A 17,352-nucleotide genomic window follows, 5' to 3' on the forward strand; every position below is an offset into this window, starting at 1 on the left:
ATTTTCATTGCCTAGATAGTTTCTTCTGGTAAATCTTTAAAAATGTGAGATAACCAGAACTCCATCTTCATTCTGTACTGTATGAAAGATATTTTGGAAACCACTACCATCATTTGAGTAACAACTTCCCATAAATCTCTCTCAAACCATTTTGCAATCCTAGTCAAAGGCAATCCATTTATTGTGTTTTCTGCATTGTGTGATCTCATAGAAAGTGTATGACACCTGAAGGTCATGCATGAGTCATAGACCAAAGTTTCAACATTAATTGGAATATGTTTATTAGGGATCAGTTATTACCTTAAATTAATAATAATGATAAGCAGTATATAATTAATTTTCTTATTTATATGTAGAACGGCTTGTGTATATGTTATATAGGTATAAAAAAAAAGAAGTATAGCTTAGGGGAGGGATTTTCAAAAGTGGTCCTCGTTGCTTTGAATTGTAATCACACAGGGTGGCACTAGGCACGGCTAGATCGTTCACGTGGCACATGGGACATTGTATCTGATCCACACAGTAGCAGATTTCAAGTTACGCTCATGCAATGTGTCCGGGGGCTGCCTGCAAGGCAGCTGGCAGGCAGGCAGGCAGGATGAGAAGTACATTGTGCTGTAACTGCTCCGGAGGCTGCCCTCATGCTGCAGGACAGGTGTAGCTGCTATGCCAGGCCAACCATTTTCTTGAAAAATCCCTCTTTATGCCACTGTATTACAGAGGCTTTCCTTCAGTGGGACAGAGTTGCTGCCAAGCCCATTGAACATCCAGCTCTCAGTTGACTTTCAGGCCTTTTGGGTAAGAATCTGTTCTTAGAACAGAAGCAGTGTGTTGCCTGTCGCTTCCTTGTTCTTCATACGATGGTTTGTATGTAGGCCTGAATCCAGGGAAGGAGAATATCCAGCTCATGGATGGCCTTGTATATTCCATTCTCTCCAAGCTGTCAAGAAGATAAAGATGTTAGAAAAGAAACCACCCACGGCCCTTGAACAGTGCAGCTGGGAGCCAGCGCCTCCTGCTCTTACCTTAAGAAATGTTTTCTTTAATTTTTTGACTGCAGAAGTTAACCTTGTAGATGGAGCACACGGAAGCTGAAGGGATGAGAAGAAACCAGAAGAGCTTGTTGCAGCAAAGATGCTGATATAAAGACACAGTGTTGAGGAAGAGTCAAACCCACAGTGTGGCACCATAGGACTACTGGTAAAATGTGTGAACTCAGCATTGTTTCAGCATCTCCTGCTACTACAAATGTGTTATTTTACCGGTGTGCTTCCTGGAAAGTTGAGCTCACTGCAAAAAAAACCTGTAATACGTGTACCACTAAGTCTTCTTATTAAATACTTTCTATTTATCTCGGGGATCTTTACATCAGTTGCAGTTACAGCTTTTGTACAGTGCAGCCTAGCTCTAAGATTCAAGGCCCTTTAACTTCAAACCTTCAGAGAACGCAAGGCTAAGGGCCAAAAAAACCTTTGCAAAGTACAGAGGGCAATTTTGCACATTTCTGCAAACCGTTCAAATATGTTTATAAAGTTAATTTATATTTCCCCCTATTTTCCTGCCCATTCCTCCACTGTCTGGCTAATTACAGGCTAATCCTGTACTCTTTTGTCAAGCTAAGTTTTCCATTAAGATCACTGGGAGTTTTGCCAGCAAGATCCCACCCAGCTCCCAGGCATCCTACCTGAATCAGTCAACAATGTCTTACTTGCAAATTCTGGTGTTCCACTACCCCCGCTGTGCTATCAGAGACACGGGACTGTGTTATGACTGCAAGATTTGAGTTGGAAGCTGGTTTTAGGAAGGAAGGAGTCCAACCGTCCATCCTACAGGATCTGAAGGCTGCACCCTGGGTTTAACCCAGCCAGCCAGGGCACAGCAGGTCGGTGCTCCGGCCCAGGCCACCGGGAGCAGGAGCACCGGGGGAGCCACTGGGCCGGGCCCCATCCTGAGGGCCAAAACTGGTCCATCAGAGCTTTCTGGAGCTGCCTGGCTGAGCTTTCCAAGCAACATGGCTTGCTGACTCCCCAGCTCTCTGGGCTTTCCAAGGGGAGGAATCATTCTTTCAGGGCAAAAATAGAAAAATCTGATGTTTTCCAATCTACGAACAAGGACATGTTTGAAAAGGCAAAAGGCAAAGGTCCTGAACTTGTATGAAATGAGGTGACTCGGCTGAAATGGATGGTTAGTCCTTCTGCCTTCACGCAGAGGTTTTAAAAAGGAGCAACAAACATTTTCTCTTCCAAGTCACCTTTTGTGCTTCTTAAAGTAACCTCACAGGATGAAAGTGTAAATAAAAACAACTGTAATTTGTAAACCTTTAAAAATCTAACTAGGGCAGTTCTTTCTGACTCAGGGCTTTTCTATTTTTTTTTTAAGATCAGCTTGCATGATACAGATTTCCACAGAAACCATTCACTGGCAGAACCAACCCTAAATGTCTACGCTGGCTTGAGTGGTAATACACATTGCAAACTCTGTTATTCCTGCAAAAAGAGCAAGTAAACAAATGAGCAAGCAAGTGAGCGTGCTCATTGCGAGCGACGCTGCAGTCTCTGCTACAGGTCTACAAGCTCTGCCTGCAATGAAAGAACAATGATTAAAAATCCTGCAGTGAATATATTGCCTTTCTGCACTCCACTCAAATGCAGGGAAAAGCTTCCATAATCTGCTACTGATGTAGGAGCATAAGTCCGTCCTCAGAAGCAACTTCATACTGTTCTCAGCACTGTTGCTGACTCAACAGAGCACATGACCCAGTAAACAGGCTTTTGCTCAGGCCAGTGGTGCTGCAGGTGGATGCTCCCAGTAGCCAAGGAAAAATACCTGTTCCCTTTACTGTGCAGTCATACTCTAAACGCAAGAGCCTGATTTCACTGCAGAAAAGGAATTTAAAGATTTTAGTACCTATGTGCTTTTGAAAAACAGGACTGGGACTCCTAAATTATTGGAAAATATTAATGTTTCCTTGTTTGGACAAAACCAAGAACTAGCAGGGTGAGAATTGTAATAATAATATAGTACAAAGTCTTTCAAAGTGGTTTGGAGACAAATATTGTTAGGATTTTTAAATAGCATGCATGCCTTTAGCTGGCTGAATTAGAGCCTGAGTTTACGGAAGAATATTGGGTGGGTATGTATATCAGGTATGACTATTTCCCTCAATTGTATAAAGAACTTTATCCTTGAAAGGTAACAAATTAATTACATAAGTATGTTGCCATGGTGGAAATAGCTTCTGATAAACATCTCATAACTCAACTAGATAATAAAATCTGAAGAGCTTATGTAAATAGATGAATGAATTTGCCAGTTTATTAAGGAATACTATGATGGAGAAATCCCAAACTCTGTATCAGCAAAGGATCCATTACTTTCATTCTGTTCACAGTTTCTATTATTCTTTCACATCGTTTTGTATTGTTGGCTTTGAATTAATACAAATACTTTGAAAAATGTTAGTTTCCAGAAATGAGATGTCTCATAGAAAATCATGACAAACCATCATTTCTCAAAGAGCTATTGTTTATCTACTACCAGAGGAAGTCTTTTCTCTCCTACCAGTATTTTTTAAGATCCAGAAATGTAAATTTTTATGTTTAGACTTGTATTGGGTAAAACGCTGGTGCTAATTATGAAAAAGAATGCAGGAACTTTGAGAAATATGCAGCATTTTGTCTCCATACAGCACAGAAGCAAATGTATTACTAAGTTATATAGCAAGCTCCAGTCACTGATGGTATTTCATAATAACTGATATTCTGAAATCAGTCACAGTTGACAGTCTAAACTCCTCAGTGTGTACTGGCACTTGTATAGGGTGTAATTGCTTTTCCAGGCAAGAATTAATTCTCTGTAAAGTATATTATAGCATGCAATATCTGGAATTTTGACAGACACAGATAACCACAGCAGTGTATTGAATGCTGTGAATAATAACAGTTGTAAATTGCAACTGTTTAACATGGTTTTAAATGCAGAACCTGAAAGCTGGTGGAGTTTTCTCCTATTGAGATTTGAATCTTTTTACATTATACAAAAATTCTGGCTGTGTTCTGAGCTATAGCACTGCAAAGAGATCTCTGAAGCTGCTTATTTTTGCATTGCAAATATTTGTGTGCATGTAGAACCAAAGTCCTTTTCTTTCATGCCACCACGCAATTCAGATTAGGCAGTTTTAATTCATTAACATTTAATTGACTTCTCATCCTGCCCTCACTTTTTAAAATTACTCTACACATTTCCCTGGATATCCATGGCTATATTTCACCCTAAGTCACATGCCACTTTTTGGGACACTGTGACTTGTGAGGACTGCAGGTTTAGGGGAGAAAAAAAATGTAGCCATAGGACATAAAGTTTTAAGGCACACCCTGTTGTTATTCATCTACCCTTAAAAATAAGACAAGAAGTGACCCACAAGTGACAGTGTCATCTCAGCATCAGAGTATGTTAGTATGCATATTTGCATGGGCAAAAGTGTGCTTTAACTGATGTCTTGTTGTTATTTACAGGGTGGGATGATGACATGGTGTTGGTACAAGTGCCTCTTCCCTGGGACACCTGGATCTGCTCTAGGGACATTTTGCCAGTGGGCAGCATCACTCCCTGACAACCTGCTCCGACTGCGGTCATAGCCGACACATGGAAACTGCTCCAATGTGCTTCATAATTGCAGTCCCTGCTTACTCATGAGACACCACCAGCTCTTTCAAAATTCAATATGGAGGAGCAGAGATGACATGTGAATAAAGATTACACACGTCCAGTGGGTACGCTGTTGAAGAAGAAAAGCATAACCAGTGTTACACCATGGAAACTTAAGGAGCCACATTTCTCCCTGTGATTGCCCTGTCTCTTTGCACCTTTGGTGCTGAGAGGGCAGTACAAGGCGACATCATCAGCAGGGAAGTGGCTTCTCTCCATGTCTTTCCGCCACCTTGCCCGCTCCCCGCAAGCTCACTCTGGGAGGAAATGAGTGGTGTTAAACTTCCCCTGCCCCAGCGGGGAAGCCCTCGGGAAGTTGGGTCCTCTGTAATGTGGGGCACACTGTGACTCTGAATCACCCTCTCTATCTGCAGAAAAACTGTGATGGAGCCCTTCCCTAAGCTTTCAGCTGAACAAAGCTAATTTGCCTCTCAGGAATATACTCACACAGGCATTCATGTTTGCTTGCAGGACCTGGAAGGCACTAATTACATACAACTTGTCACTTCCTACTCCAAGACGACTGAAAACATTTTTCACATAGAAGGAGAGGAGCTGATCTCGAACACTGCAGTTTGTCTGAAAACAAAGCAGGTAAAGAATTGCCAAATGAAAACCTCGCAAGTCAACTTGGCCTAAAACTTCAGCCTTGTAAAAACATGTGTGTTTAGAAAGCATACAATCAACAAAAACATTTTCATGAATTTTAGTATCCCATTGGATTGTTTCCTTTGTTTTAAAACAGCTCAATGTAACCCTGTGGTTTCTGAAGGAAAGGCAGGAGGATACCGTGCTGGCAGTCAAAGGAGTATTGGTAAGACCAACCATGAACAGAAGTGACAGCAACAAATCTATTTAAAACACAAAGAATAAATAGAAGATAAATTGGGGAGTTAAGTCAGACCATCTTCGCCAAATGGTAGGAGTCATTGTGAGTGTCATTGTCCCTTTCCTCCACATCAGTGCCTGACACCATTTGAGATGCTGTAGGGTATCCCGCCCATCCCCAACTGCTGCTCCAGAAGAGACCAGTCATCCTGTACACCCTGTGTCATATCTGCCTGGCCTGTGGGATCTCTTGGATACCCAAAGGTGTTTAAAATATCTATATGCCTATTTTTAGGCAATGGAACCAAGTATCAGTTGTGAAATTCCCACAGGAGGGCAATGCATCTGCAGATTAAGCCATCCAAATGCAGGTGTCCATATGTAGGTCCCACAGGCAAGCGAGGAGCCTTCACTCCCAAGGCAATCAATGAGATCCAGGGGAGTTCAAAGGCTGGTAGGTCTCCACTTAAGGGTAAACTGACTCAGTTAGCCCTGCTGACTAGATCTCTGCGCTGAGGAAGCTAAGGTATCTCACACTTGTAGTCACTTACAGATAGGCATCCCAAGTTGAGTGTCTCACTCCCATGCTGAATTGCACTGGGGAACTCTGATCTCCCTCTTCCAACGCACCTGCAGAAGTCAAAGCCCAAAGCAGCTTCTTGGGTGTCCTGGCTGCTCTGCATCATCCCTGGGCTATCCGTGGTACCACACAGCCTCAGCAGAAGGCGTCTCAGCTGCTGGGATGGCGGCTGTGGCCCTGGCCCTCATGTGAATGGGCTGGTGCCTGGAAATCATTGCTGGGGAGGATCACACTCAGCCAAGCTCTCACAGGAGGAGCAATTGCTAGCATGAGCACGCTCCTCCCTGACACAGCAAACACCCTTACTCCAAGTCTCCTGGAAGAGCACCACTGCAACCACCTAGAGAGAATTGCCTCCAGCCAGGCTTTCCAAATCCACCTCTTTCTCCCCATACCACGCTCAACTCTTCCCCTTCTGTCCCAGAGGAAAATCCCTTTCTATGGGGCAGAGATAGCAGTCTTCCTCTAAGCATAGGACTTCATTAAGTGTATGACTCTCATAAATACAATGTCCTTCCCAGTTAAACACAAGTGATTTTTGTGTCAGCTGTCATTCTTTTTGATCATGCATTTCTATCTCTACTGACCAAAGGAAAATCAAAGTAAGAAAATGGAAAAACAGTAGTATAAATCTTACCATAAACAGCATTTTTGTTGTCTTTTTAAGCAGTCTTGTGTTCTTGATGAGATCCTTCTGTAAAATATAATGTGCTAGTGTTAATTAACCTAAGCAAAGGAAGGGAGACAGAGTTTTAAGTCTGGTTTGTACAAAGCTTAGTAGCAATAATCATCATCGTCATCATCATCATCTTATTCAGATGTAGGACGAGGATTCAGCAAAACTGTGTTCCAATCCCAGCCTCGCTACAAACTTCTTCCATGGCAAACTCCTTGGTATACTCATCCCACCTCTTCATGCATCTTCTTTTTTCCCATCTTTACAAAAGGAGTAACGGCATTACCCTGTCTCTCAGGACTGTAGAGATCATTCGGCTTATTAAAGTTTCCAGGTGCTCAGTAACAAGGCTGGTAAAGAAGCATCTATAAATAAAATAAACTTTTCAACTAGTGGGATCAACTTACAGGAACAGATGATTTTAAACTAGTTGCCTTGATATACAGGTTCTCTGTCACTTGGGAGAGGAGTCCTTTTCGGCAGGTATGCTTTCCTGTAGGTGACTTTTTGCCTTCCACAGTGAAAAGACAAAGCAGAACTAAAAAACGCCCAGATGTGAAAATAGAATACACTTTCATCTTCACTCCCAAATCTTCGTGCTTCTACAGTCACAGCAGCGTATGTGATACAGCAAGACTGGTTAGATGACAGAGGTTAACCTAATTTTGTTAACCCTCAAAGCAGCTTCTGCGCTGAGATGCTCACGTAGATAACCTATTGCTCGTGTGCTGGCTGATCACTATTGTTGCTGTGCTTTTTTATACATCTTGCTCCACTTTCAACAAATTTGACCACAATCATCTGTGACGTTTTTCTAAACGATATCTCCATATTTACTGGTAGCAGGGTCAAGGTTTCCAAGAAAGGAGAATTTCCCTCTCATGTGAGAAGTCTTCTTTCATTTAAGGGGTGGTCAAGTGAGGAAAAAGTAGTTCAGCTGGTTAGTTTGGTTTTCGTAACAAAGTATACCAAATGTGTGAATTTTTTTTTTATTTTTCTGCAAAACCTTATGGCAGCAACTTTCTGAAAGGTAACGGCCCAAAGAGAAAAGAATCTTTGCTAATTTACCCTAAGAAGCATTAGAAAATCAGTTATCTATAAGGAAGTTGGACTGCACTGCCTTTAAAACTTCACTGTCCACTCTTTGAGAAGTGTTTTGTTTCAGAGGTACAGCAGCTAGTAGCAAAGGAATTTGCTGCCTATTTTAATCTCTGTAATTAGTCTTTTGCCAGGGCAGAATTTTCCCCAGTAGAAGCAGCAAGCTATTTAGTGTGAAAGGGAGGGTTCCAAGGAGGGCTCTGCTCAAGGACTGGGGCATGCCTGGCTATCAAGTTGCCTCATGAGCCCACTAAGAGCCATGGGCACTGGGAAATAACATGCAAGGTCCTAGCATACCCACCACAGATGTGGTAAAAGTAAAACCATAAAGTCAGATGGTCACTCTTCTACAGAGTTGCTCAAACAGGAATTGGGCCTGTTTCTGAGAGCGCCAAATGCTGAGGGTTTCTCAGGTACCACTCCAGACATGCAAGGAACATCACACCAAGGATAGACTTGGAAATGCTGAAGTGACACCAGCAATGTGAGGCTTTTAAGCCAAGGAAGGATGTAAGTCAAATGTCAAGACCCCTGGGACTTGCTGAGGTGTATGCAAGAAGAGGGAGAAAGCAGTTTTTCGTCCAGCATAGCAACACTTCAGCCTACAGTGATACCAGTTTTGTTGGAAATAAAAGCAAGCTCTTGAAATGTTCACCCAGGACAGAGCTTTTTTACCCCTTCAATGTTTCGAGAGCAACACAGAAGGTCTTAAACAGATCAGAGAAAATTATTTAAACTGCAACTGATACCACTCAAAGGGATGTTGAGTTGCCAGAGCCAGCAGCAGAGCTCTATGGCACCACCAGCGCATCCGTGCCAGGGGCATGAGCTGGCTTTGGGAGGAAGAACGGTGAGATGAGCTGGATAATAAACTCACCCAGCCTTGATCCCACTGGCCATTTACACAAACAAACATGCATGCAGCCTCCAGGCCAAGCTGGACTCACATCCAGCTTCAAGGATCCCACCTGTAACAGCTCTGGGAAATGCATTTTACCACAGGATCGTCCACAAGTCCCAGTAGCTTCACTGGCATTGAAGTGCTGATGGGGTCAAGGGACAAAGAGGACCAATAAGGGGAGGAGAGTAGACTTAGCCTTTTGGAAAGTGGAGATGATGGAGAACTGAGGCCCTATGTGCATTTTAGTGCTTATTTGAACTGTGGTCTGTACTTAAACTCTCTAAATGCTGTTGGGCTTGCCAGATGAGGTGCACCAAACCTTGGCATACAAAGTATGTGGACAGCAGATTAGCCACTTACACCTAGTTTGTTCCTAGAAGAGGCTCTCGGGCGATAGCAGAGTCAGAATGCAGAACTGCCTTGGGTTCCCCAAGGTGTGGTACTCCCTGGTCAACAGTTTTCCTCTAAATGGAATAAATGGGTCATGTAGCCAGTCTGTAATGGCTTTTCACAAGAAAATCAATAATTTTCAACATCTGTGAAACTTCTGATGTTGCTGGAAAACCCTTGAGCCCGCAAGTTTCATTTTGTCTGTTCTGTGAGCTCCTATCACTGTGCTTAGATGGCTATCACAGTGACACTGCTGCATTGGGCTCTAGAGACCTCTGCACGTGAGTCAGCAAACACCTTACTGAATTGGCTAACTTTTCAAATGAGTGGTGTAAAAGGATGCAGGTAGATGCAGATACATGGTGACCATATTTAAAATAAAAATAAAAATAAAAATAAAAATAAAAATAAAAATAAAAATAAAGGAAATAGGGCTTTCCTATCTTTCCTGTCACAGAAGGATATTAGGTACCATTTAATATCCAATCCTGTAAAATCAGTTACACTTCCACCTTTTTTGATATGCTGACTTAATTACTAGTCAGAGAACAGCCAATATTCTTTAACTTTCTCATCTGTTACTTGTTCAGAACAAAGATGGTCTTTTCTTTTGGGGTCTCATGTAGCACTTTGTATGCTGGATTTTAGTGCCACTTTGGCACTCAGACATAATTATGGTATAAATAATATAGAATACCAAATAACCAGTATTATTCAGTATTTTAAAGTTATAGGAAGCATAGGAGGAAACAAATTCAGGACTCCAGCCCTTTTAGCAATGAAGACAGAAAAGATGTGCAAAGCTTTGTATGGGCAGTGGAACTGATATATCCAGAGACAGTCTGAGGACAGCAACAAAACATACCACCAAGCATGTTGACTTCCAGACCTAGGATGGGAACCACATGAGTTCAAGGAGCCAGCCCCAGAGAAAATGGGCTCTCTCCATATGGAAAATTTTAGATGTACAGTATCAATAAATACTTAAGGAACAATACCATACTGATAACACATGCAAAGTTCATGTGTTACATTAATATAAAATGTGCAAAGTTTATGATCATGAGAATGAAAGAGAAAGAAATTAACTAAAAAGAAAAAAAAAAAAGAAAAACTAAAAGGGTAGCCAACTTATTAGCGAAGAAAATCTTGCCTGATTTACCCTGGCTAGGGACTAAGTTTCAAAGAAGGCTGTGTGTGACCTATGCTCCACATGAATGCATGAGACCACCAGCCTGGAGAAGATCTTTTCTTCACTGTGAACCATGGAACTGTCTTGATCTATATGAGTTCAGTAGATATTATTAACATTAAATTCTCTTGATCTATGTAGAATGAACAGATACATCTACCACTGCTGCAAAGTTCTGTTAATCTATTCAAGGTAACAATCATATCTACTGGTTGTTTTGCAGCTTAATTGGCTTTCTGTTCTCCATCCATAAAAAGCCTCATCTAGTTTCTTACTTCTGAATCTTCTCACCTTTCACATTTTCTGTTTATTTTATTTCCTGTTAGTATAACTAGAACTAAATTAGTCGTGTGCTTCCTATAAATGTTACTCATATTTGCTTAGCTGCTGCTAATGTTATGCTGTCTCTTAAGACTATTCTCTACCATTTCTTTTGTTCCCTTATCCTGTTTAATTCACTTTGGTCTTCTGAAAAATAATAGGTCTACATGAAGAGATGCAGTATTTGTGCTCAGAAATGTGATTTGATGAGTAACAATGAAATCTAGTGAGATTTTTCCAAAAACTGAGAGTGACAATACTACTGTAGGACATAAAAAATTGAGATACCCTAGAGCTTCTGTTGGAGAGGGAAGTCTGGAGCAGAGCCACTGCTAGCATCCAAAACTGATTCTGCGATTTTCTGAACATGATTATAATGAACATAGGCACATAGGTAAGCACAAAATGCCCACCAGTGTTTAAACACTGTTCGTGTAATCTTCTATCATTATAATAGAAAGCTTTGGAGCTGCTATAGATTTTCTACAATTACTGAACAATTATGAGCCAATTTTTCAGACACAAGTGCCTAGATTACCCATGCAAACTCAGCGCATAGGCACCCAACGATTCACTGCCATCAGCTTCAATAGCCATAAAAAGCAGGGGAACAACAGAATAGTACCAACAAATGGTACTAACAACTCCTGCTTAAGTATTGTACATACACTTCTCTGGTTAGGGAAAAAATCCTACATAACTGAAATTGGGACAGTGTAAAGAAAGCTAAAAACATTGGATGCCTAGGATTGGATGTCAGTCTGGTGCCTTTTTCATCCCTAACTACAAAATCACTACACTTGTTCCCATAACACACCCACACTACATGTTGCCTGTCCAGGTGCTCGTCAACTGCCTTTGTTGAGGAGCAACAAAGGTTGAGGTTGGAAGGGACCTCTAGAGGTCACCTTGTCCAACCATCCTGCTCAAGCGGGGCCATGTAAAGCCAGTTGCCCAGGGTTGTATCCAGTCAGGTTTTGAATATCTCCAAAGATGGGACTCCACAACCTCTCTGGGCAACCTGTGCCAATGTTTGGTCACCCTCACAGCAAAAAACTGTCTTATTATCTTCAGATGGAATTTCATGCATTTTAATTTGTGCCTATGGCCTCTTGTCCTATCACTGGGCGCCACTGAGAGGAGCCTGGCTCTCTTCCTTACTCCCCCCTTCAGGTATTTATACACATAGATAAGATCTCCCTGACCCTTCTCTTCTCCAGAATGAAAAGTCCCAACTCTCGCTGCCTCTCCTCAGATGAAAGATGCTTCAGTCCCTCAATTATCTCTGTGGCCCTCCACCACCAGGGCCACATATCCACAACACTCAGATTTTTTTCACTCTATGCCTTAGACAAACTTCATAAAAATTTTAAGGCATTAAGTAAAGCAGAAATCAGACTCAAACCCAGATGAAGAAGACAAACCAAACCAAAAAAAAAAAAAAAAAACCCCAAACAAAACCCAATTACATTTCCTCTGGGCATTTGCATCTCTTTGCACTTTATGAGTAACATCTTTTGAGTAAGCCTCAAATGTGAATTGCTATAAAACATACTGTTAATCTCCTCTCATCTTCAAGAAGCGGCACAGACTGGTTCAAGTGGTGGATCTCCCTGTGCTACTGGCCTGGTTCTGTTTTTCAGTTTGGTGACAGATGCCAAACAATTGTCTGGCAAGCTAGTTTTAATTCAGGCATTGATAAGAAGGTCTCAGCACATTCAGTCTTTTCAGAGACAGATTACAGTGTATATGCAAGGTCTAGTTTCAAATCACCAAGGTACTAAAACTAAAATTCTCCCTCTGTGCACAGAAAATAGACAAGAGTTTAAGTTTTCAAAGCAGTAGTAATTTTTATGGCCAACGATTAGCTACTTTGAAAGAATGCTCGGCACTCCCTGAATATCTTCAAATGTCTCCAGCTGTGTAATTAAAATCAGTAATCACTTCACAGCTAGACAAGCAGCTGAATTTGGCATAAAACCTTTATGTATATAGCCTTTACTAGTCATGTTCTTGTACTCTGATGGGTAGACCACTATTTGAGAAAAGAGATTATGAAAGAGATACAAAAAAGTGTTCGAGCATATTCACATCGTTCCCATCAACCAGTCAAATGATCTCAGCGACGGTGATTCAGTCCCCAAACTCTTCAGAAAACATTCATCTTTTTACCACCAAACTCACACTAGGAAATCCCTGTACAGCAGTATTTCTGCAGAGTGTACAGATGTGCTGAGCAGTAACAGACAGCTCAGCTTGCCCGCGTAGGCAGGCAGCTATTCCAAACTCTTCATTTTCTCTTGTGACATAGAGGAGTACTCAAGAGTCCGTGACCTGCTTTCTCCTGTAATTTCATCATGGCTTTGTAAAAAGGTTGTACTAAAATTATGAAAGGAAAAAGCAAACCGGATGGAAACCTGGGCCCGGTTCTGGGGGAGGAGGATGCCCACAGCTGCTCGGCTGGTAGAAGTGGGTCAGTTTGCATGGCACCACTCTTATGCTGAAAAGCTTCTCTCTCCTTCTACCTTTGTGTACCATTTTTCAGTTTTCTCTCTCCCTGATTTTTTTACCTTCTTCCTTGCTTATCTTTTCAAATTTAATTTTTAAAAGTTTTTCCCCTCTGTTCTCTTAACCCAGGACATCCCTGAGCATCTTGGCAATGCCAACACAGGGTGCACATACAGCTTTATGAGTAATGTCAACTGGGACTTGGGCCAGAAGATTGCGAAGCTGCAGAAACTACAGCCTCCATCCCGGAAAGATTTCTTGGTGTTGGAAAAGGACATTATTTAAGACATGAACTGAGCAGACTGCTCAGAGGCAGCTGTGTCACTAATCTAAAGTCCTGTGAGAAACAAATTTTGAAATGTAATTTTAAAAAGTAATGAAACAGAATGTCTGGACAATATTCAGAAACTACAGTGATAAGTTAGGACATACAGAGGTATAAGTAACCTAACCAGCCGCTGGTGAACAACACTGACATTGAACCTTTCAGCTGGCATGGCCATGTTAACGGCAGGCAGCAAAACAAACTACATTAAGAAAAATCATTATAGTTGAAATTTATCGGCAAGAGTAGTCTTTCATTTAAAAAGGAAAATAACTATGTAGGAAATGTTTGCTTGCAGTGTATTTCCATAGTTGGAGTGACTGCCACAGAATGGCTGTAACGTTGGTTCTCCAACAGTAGCACCAGAGAATAAAAACGAGGGAAACAACAGCGCAGTAGGCAACAAGATGATGTTCCAGAGCATTTTTTCCATTGGAGGTGCCATTCTCCCTCTGGTGAACTTAAACCTATTGGTAATAAACGTGATTCCCCCAGTTACTTTTCCCTTGGAAGTAGTCCTCAAGCTCTGAGAAGTCTGTGACCTTCAGTCAGAGATTGCTGCCATGGTGCCATCTTCCCAGCTTTCATTCAACAATGAAAAAGGTTATACAAAGTTATAAAAAAGAGATTGTATTGTAAAGACTCCTAAAAGTTATAGAAAAATAAAATATCACAAAATATACATAGCACTTAGAGAGAAACAACAGGTGCCACGTCAAAATAAGCATTGAGAATTTCACTTCAGATCAGGGAAATTTTTAGGGTTTTTTCCAATTAAAACGATGGGGAAACTTTGTGTTACCATCTAAAAGATAGCATTGCTTATTGCAATGAATATAATTAAATCTAATTTAGCAGATATTAATGATGATAGTGGTTAGATCTAGAAACCAAGGAGATAATAATGAAGTTCACATTTCCTACATTCTTATTTATTTTACAAACTTCAGAAGAAGTAAAATACTGGTTATATCTAACTCTGGATAGCTTCCTTGTCTGCATTTTCACTCTTTAGCCTATTTTTAGGCTTTAATCTTTACTTAGTCTGTAGCATAATACATAAAAACATGCACAAGGTTTTAAATTATGGAAGAGATGTTTTAACAAACACCTTCTTTAAGGGCTTCTTAAACAAATCAGAAATATTCCATCTCTTATTATTTGTAGATTTAGTAAAGTTTTTACGGAATCCTTATGTGCGAATTTGCAATTAGAGACCTGAGCACTGACTTTAAAAACTCCCATACATCCGCCAATTAATTTTGTAACTGTGACAGAAGTTTAAATCATCTAATATGCTTGTAGGAGTGAAGTGAATCTAATGAGAAAGTTGTTGATGTTCTCCATATGAAAATAGCTACTTTTCATTTTTTAAAACATAGACCCATAGTTTCCAGTGAACAACTAATGAAAAACTTTTTTTTTTTTTTTTTTTTAACAATTTAATATCAGTACTGGACTTTCCAATTTTTGAGTTTCCAGGAGAAAATCAACACTTATGTAGAAAAGCATCAAAAACAATAATTTCTTCAGAAAACCAATTTTCTACTAGCAGAAAACAAGTCCAATGGAAAAAGGCTTCCAGTCTCAATCAAAGCTTCAGAGCTACCATTTCCTACAAAAAAAGGGAAAAATTTCCTTTGCCATCATTCTTCTGATTATTTGTATTTGTTACATTAGCAGAAGGAGGTTAAATCTGTATTGCTCTGTGTGGGCTGGGAAAATCACATGGTAGCATTAGTTTTAATTATTTGTTTCCTATCTCTAATAAAAACTTTCAGTACTTGTACCCATTTGGGAAGAAGTTTTTATCAGTCTCACTGCAAACTTTAGTGAATCCTGACCCAATACCAGACACCAAATAAGCTCTTCAGGGGTTCTAAAATGTCTCTTCACATTTCCAGGTTTAGATTAGATTGTTTGAAAGCAAATTTTTCAACATGAGAATTCCTTTCCATGGGAAGGAGCATTTTTCTAGCAGATTTCCCTTCATTCAGCTTAACAGTTCCATAAAAATCAGAAATTTTTTTGCCTTGATATACAGCTAGCCTGTTTCAAAACTTGCAGGCAAACTCTGAAAATTATCCCAGGTCTGAAATGTTTGCCCAAACATCTGAACATACTGAGGTTTGTTTTTACTAATCTGTCACTTCTGAAAACCAAACATTTTATTTATCATATACTCCTGTAACCACACAGCAAAGAACAGGAGATAATTTATCAATCTGCAACCTCTCTCTTATCTCGGTTCTGATAATGAGGTTAGGCATAAGCCTAACCCTTCCAGACAAAACTTCATGCTGCAGCTCTAAGAAATTCTCTGTTTTACTTTTCAGAAGTGTAGAAAAGATGAGTTGCTCCCTTCTTCCTATTTTCAGAGAAACCTTACATGTTCATCTCACCTAAAACACATTCTTTATTATTTATTCATTTCCAATACTGGGTTACCAACATAAACTGAAGTTCATAACTGCAAGTAGCATAAAAAGTACCAATGGAAAACAGTTAAGAAATGAAAAACGAAATCTAAATTTACATTCTTACTGCCAAAAGGTTTCCAAAGTAAAATAGCATAAACAAAGCTTCTTGTTTCTGGTTCTTTCTCTTGCCAGTAGCTTGACCCATGAGCAACGTAACAACCTGAAGTCCACGTCTGGGATTTGTGACGCCCAACCATAGACCATGGGAAGTTGGATGTCTGAGTCTGTGCTCATCACCCGGGGATGACGGAGGAGACCAGGCCCTCAGAGGACACTTCCTCTCATCTGCCTAACGTCCTTGCTGCTGACAGAGCTAGAGATGGGCTCTGCAGGGACCTGTCAGCAGCACCTCAGAATTTGCTAGCTAGTTTTCTGCCACCAAAGCTGGAGCAGATGACTCATACAAAGCTATTATCAAAATGAGGAAAATGTGTGATGTTTTATCAATTTGCAGGATCGGAGTCTTGGTCACTGATTTGTTTTGTGTTCCCAGTCACTGCCCAGAAGTCCTTGTCAGGTAACAACTGAATCATTGACAGATTAAAAATGAGAGCATGATGCCAAGGTTGAGCAGGTCCCTGCTTTGGAGGCTTCAACTTCACATGTCAAGTTAAACCAGATATTTCATGTGCAAGTGACTGTCTTGCATTTTCTGAGACACGCATGGGTCCTGTCAGACCAACATGTTTTTCTAAACTTAATGAAACCTCTGTTACATGCGGGAGCAATGATCACTGTGCTGAAGTTGACAAGTTAATGCCTACAAAATAATTATATTGTTCACCAAATGCTCTGCTTGACAAAAAAATTATTCTCCATTTTTGAGTTACCAGAGTAAAAATAAGCATCAGAGTTGATAATCCCTAAATCTGGGATTATCTACCTAAAATCTCAGTTATCCTCTTTTTTTTTTTTTTATAAAATATGAAAAAAAAAGAGAGAATTTGAATTTTCTTCTGCTATTAAATACTGGCAGGAGTCACATTATAAAGGATAACTACTAAAGGAGAAAGGTTGGTCAAACCAGAAAATTTAGAGACATATTTGATAAAGAGTATTAACCTAACACAACGCCTGAATAGCTTTAGACCAACAAAAAAAAAAAAAAAAAAAAAAAGGCCACTGCAATGACAAGGAATGTCTAACCTTTATTTTGAAACCTTTGCTTCCCAAATAAGTATCAATACATTGGACTTTCTGGAACAAGCTTTTCATCGGAGCAGTCCAATTCATCACTTCCATCTTAACATCTGTGTTGAAATCTTTCATTTTTTCTTTGTAATATAATTAACTTGATACATGCACAAAGTACAAGCTTGATCTTATACACTTTGAAGTCAATAGTT

The 17,352-nt window shown here is 40.4% G+C and overlaps 1 protein-coding gene across 1 annotated transcript; it reads right to left on the minus strand.

The window, feature by feature from the left end:
* Positions 1–853: 853 nt before the first annotated feature.
* IL26 (interleukin 26) lies at positions 854–7,369 on the minus strand. Its single transcript, XM_075707174.1, has 5 exons — positions 7,199–7,369; positions 6,753–6,809; positions 5,155–5,286; positions 1,026–1,091; positions 854–940 (listed from the first exon to the last, which is right to left on the minus strand). Exons 1-5 carry the CDS (start codon positions 7,367–7,369, stop codon positions 854–856), a joined length of 513 nt encoding a protein of 170 aa, XP_075563289.1.
* Between the last annotated feature and the right edge of the window lie 9,983 nt (positions 7,370–17,352).

This window comes from Pelecanus crispus, chromosome 1 (assembly GCF_030463565.1).
Source record: "Pelecanus crispus isolate bPelCri1 chromosome 1, bPelCri1.pri, whole genome shotgun sequence".
NCBI classification, from domain to species: Eukaryota; Metazoa; Chordata; class Aves; order Pelecaniformes; family Pelecanidae; genus Pelecanus; species Pelecanus crispus.

Excerpts from the sequence above, each read along its gene's own strand:
- IL26 (XM_075707174.1), bottom strand. The coding sequence starts at position 7,369 with ATGAAAGTGTATTCTATTTTCACATCTGGGCGTTTTTTAGTTCTGCTT. Across the intron at positions 6,810-7,198 it reads GTTTAAAATCATCTGTTCCT|AAGGATCTCATCAAGAACAC; the intron begins GTAAGTTGATCC and ends TATATTTTACAG. Across the intron at positions 941-1,025 it reads TAAAGAAAACATTTCTTAAG|CTTGGAGAGAATGGAATATA; the intron begins GTAAGAGCAGGA and ends TCTTCTTGACAG.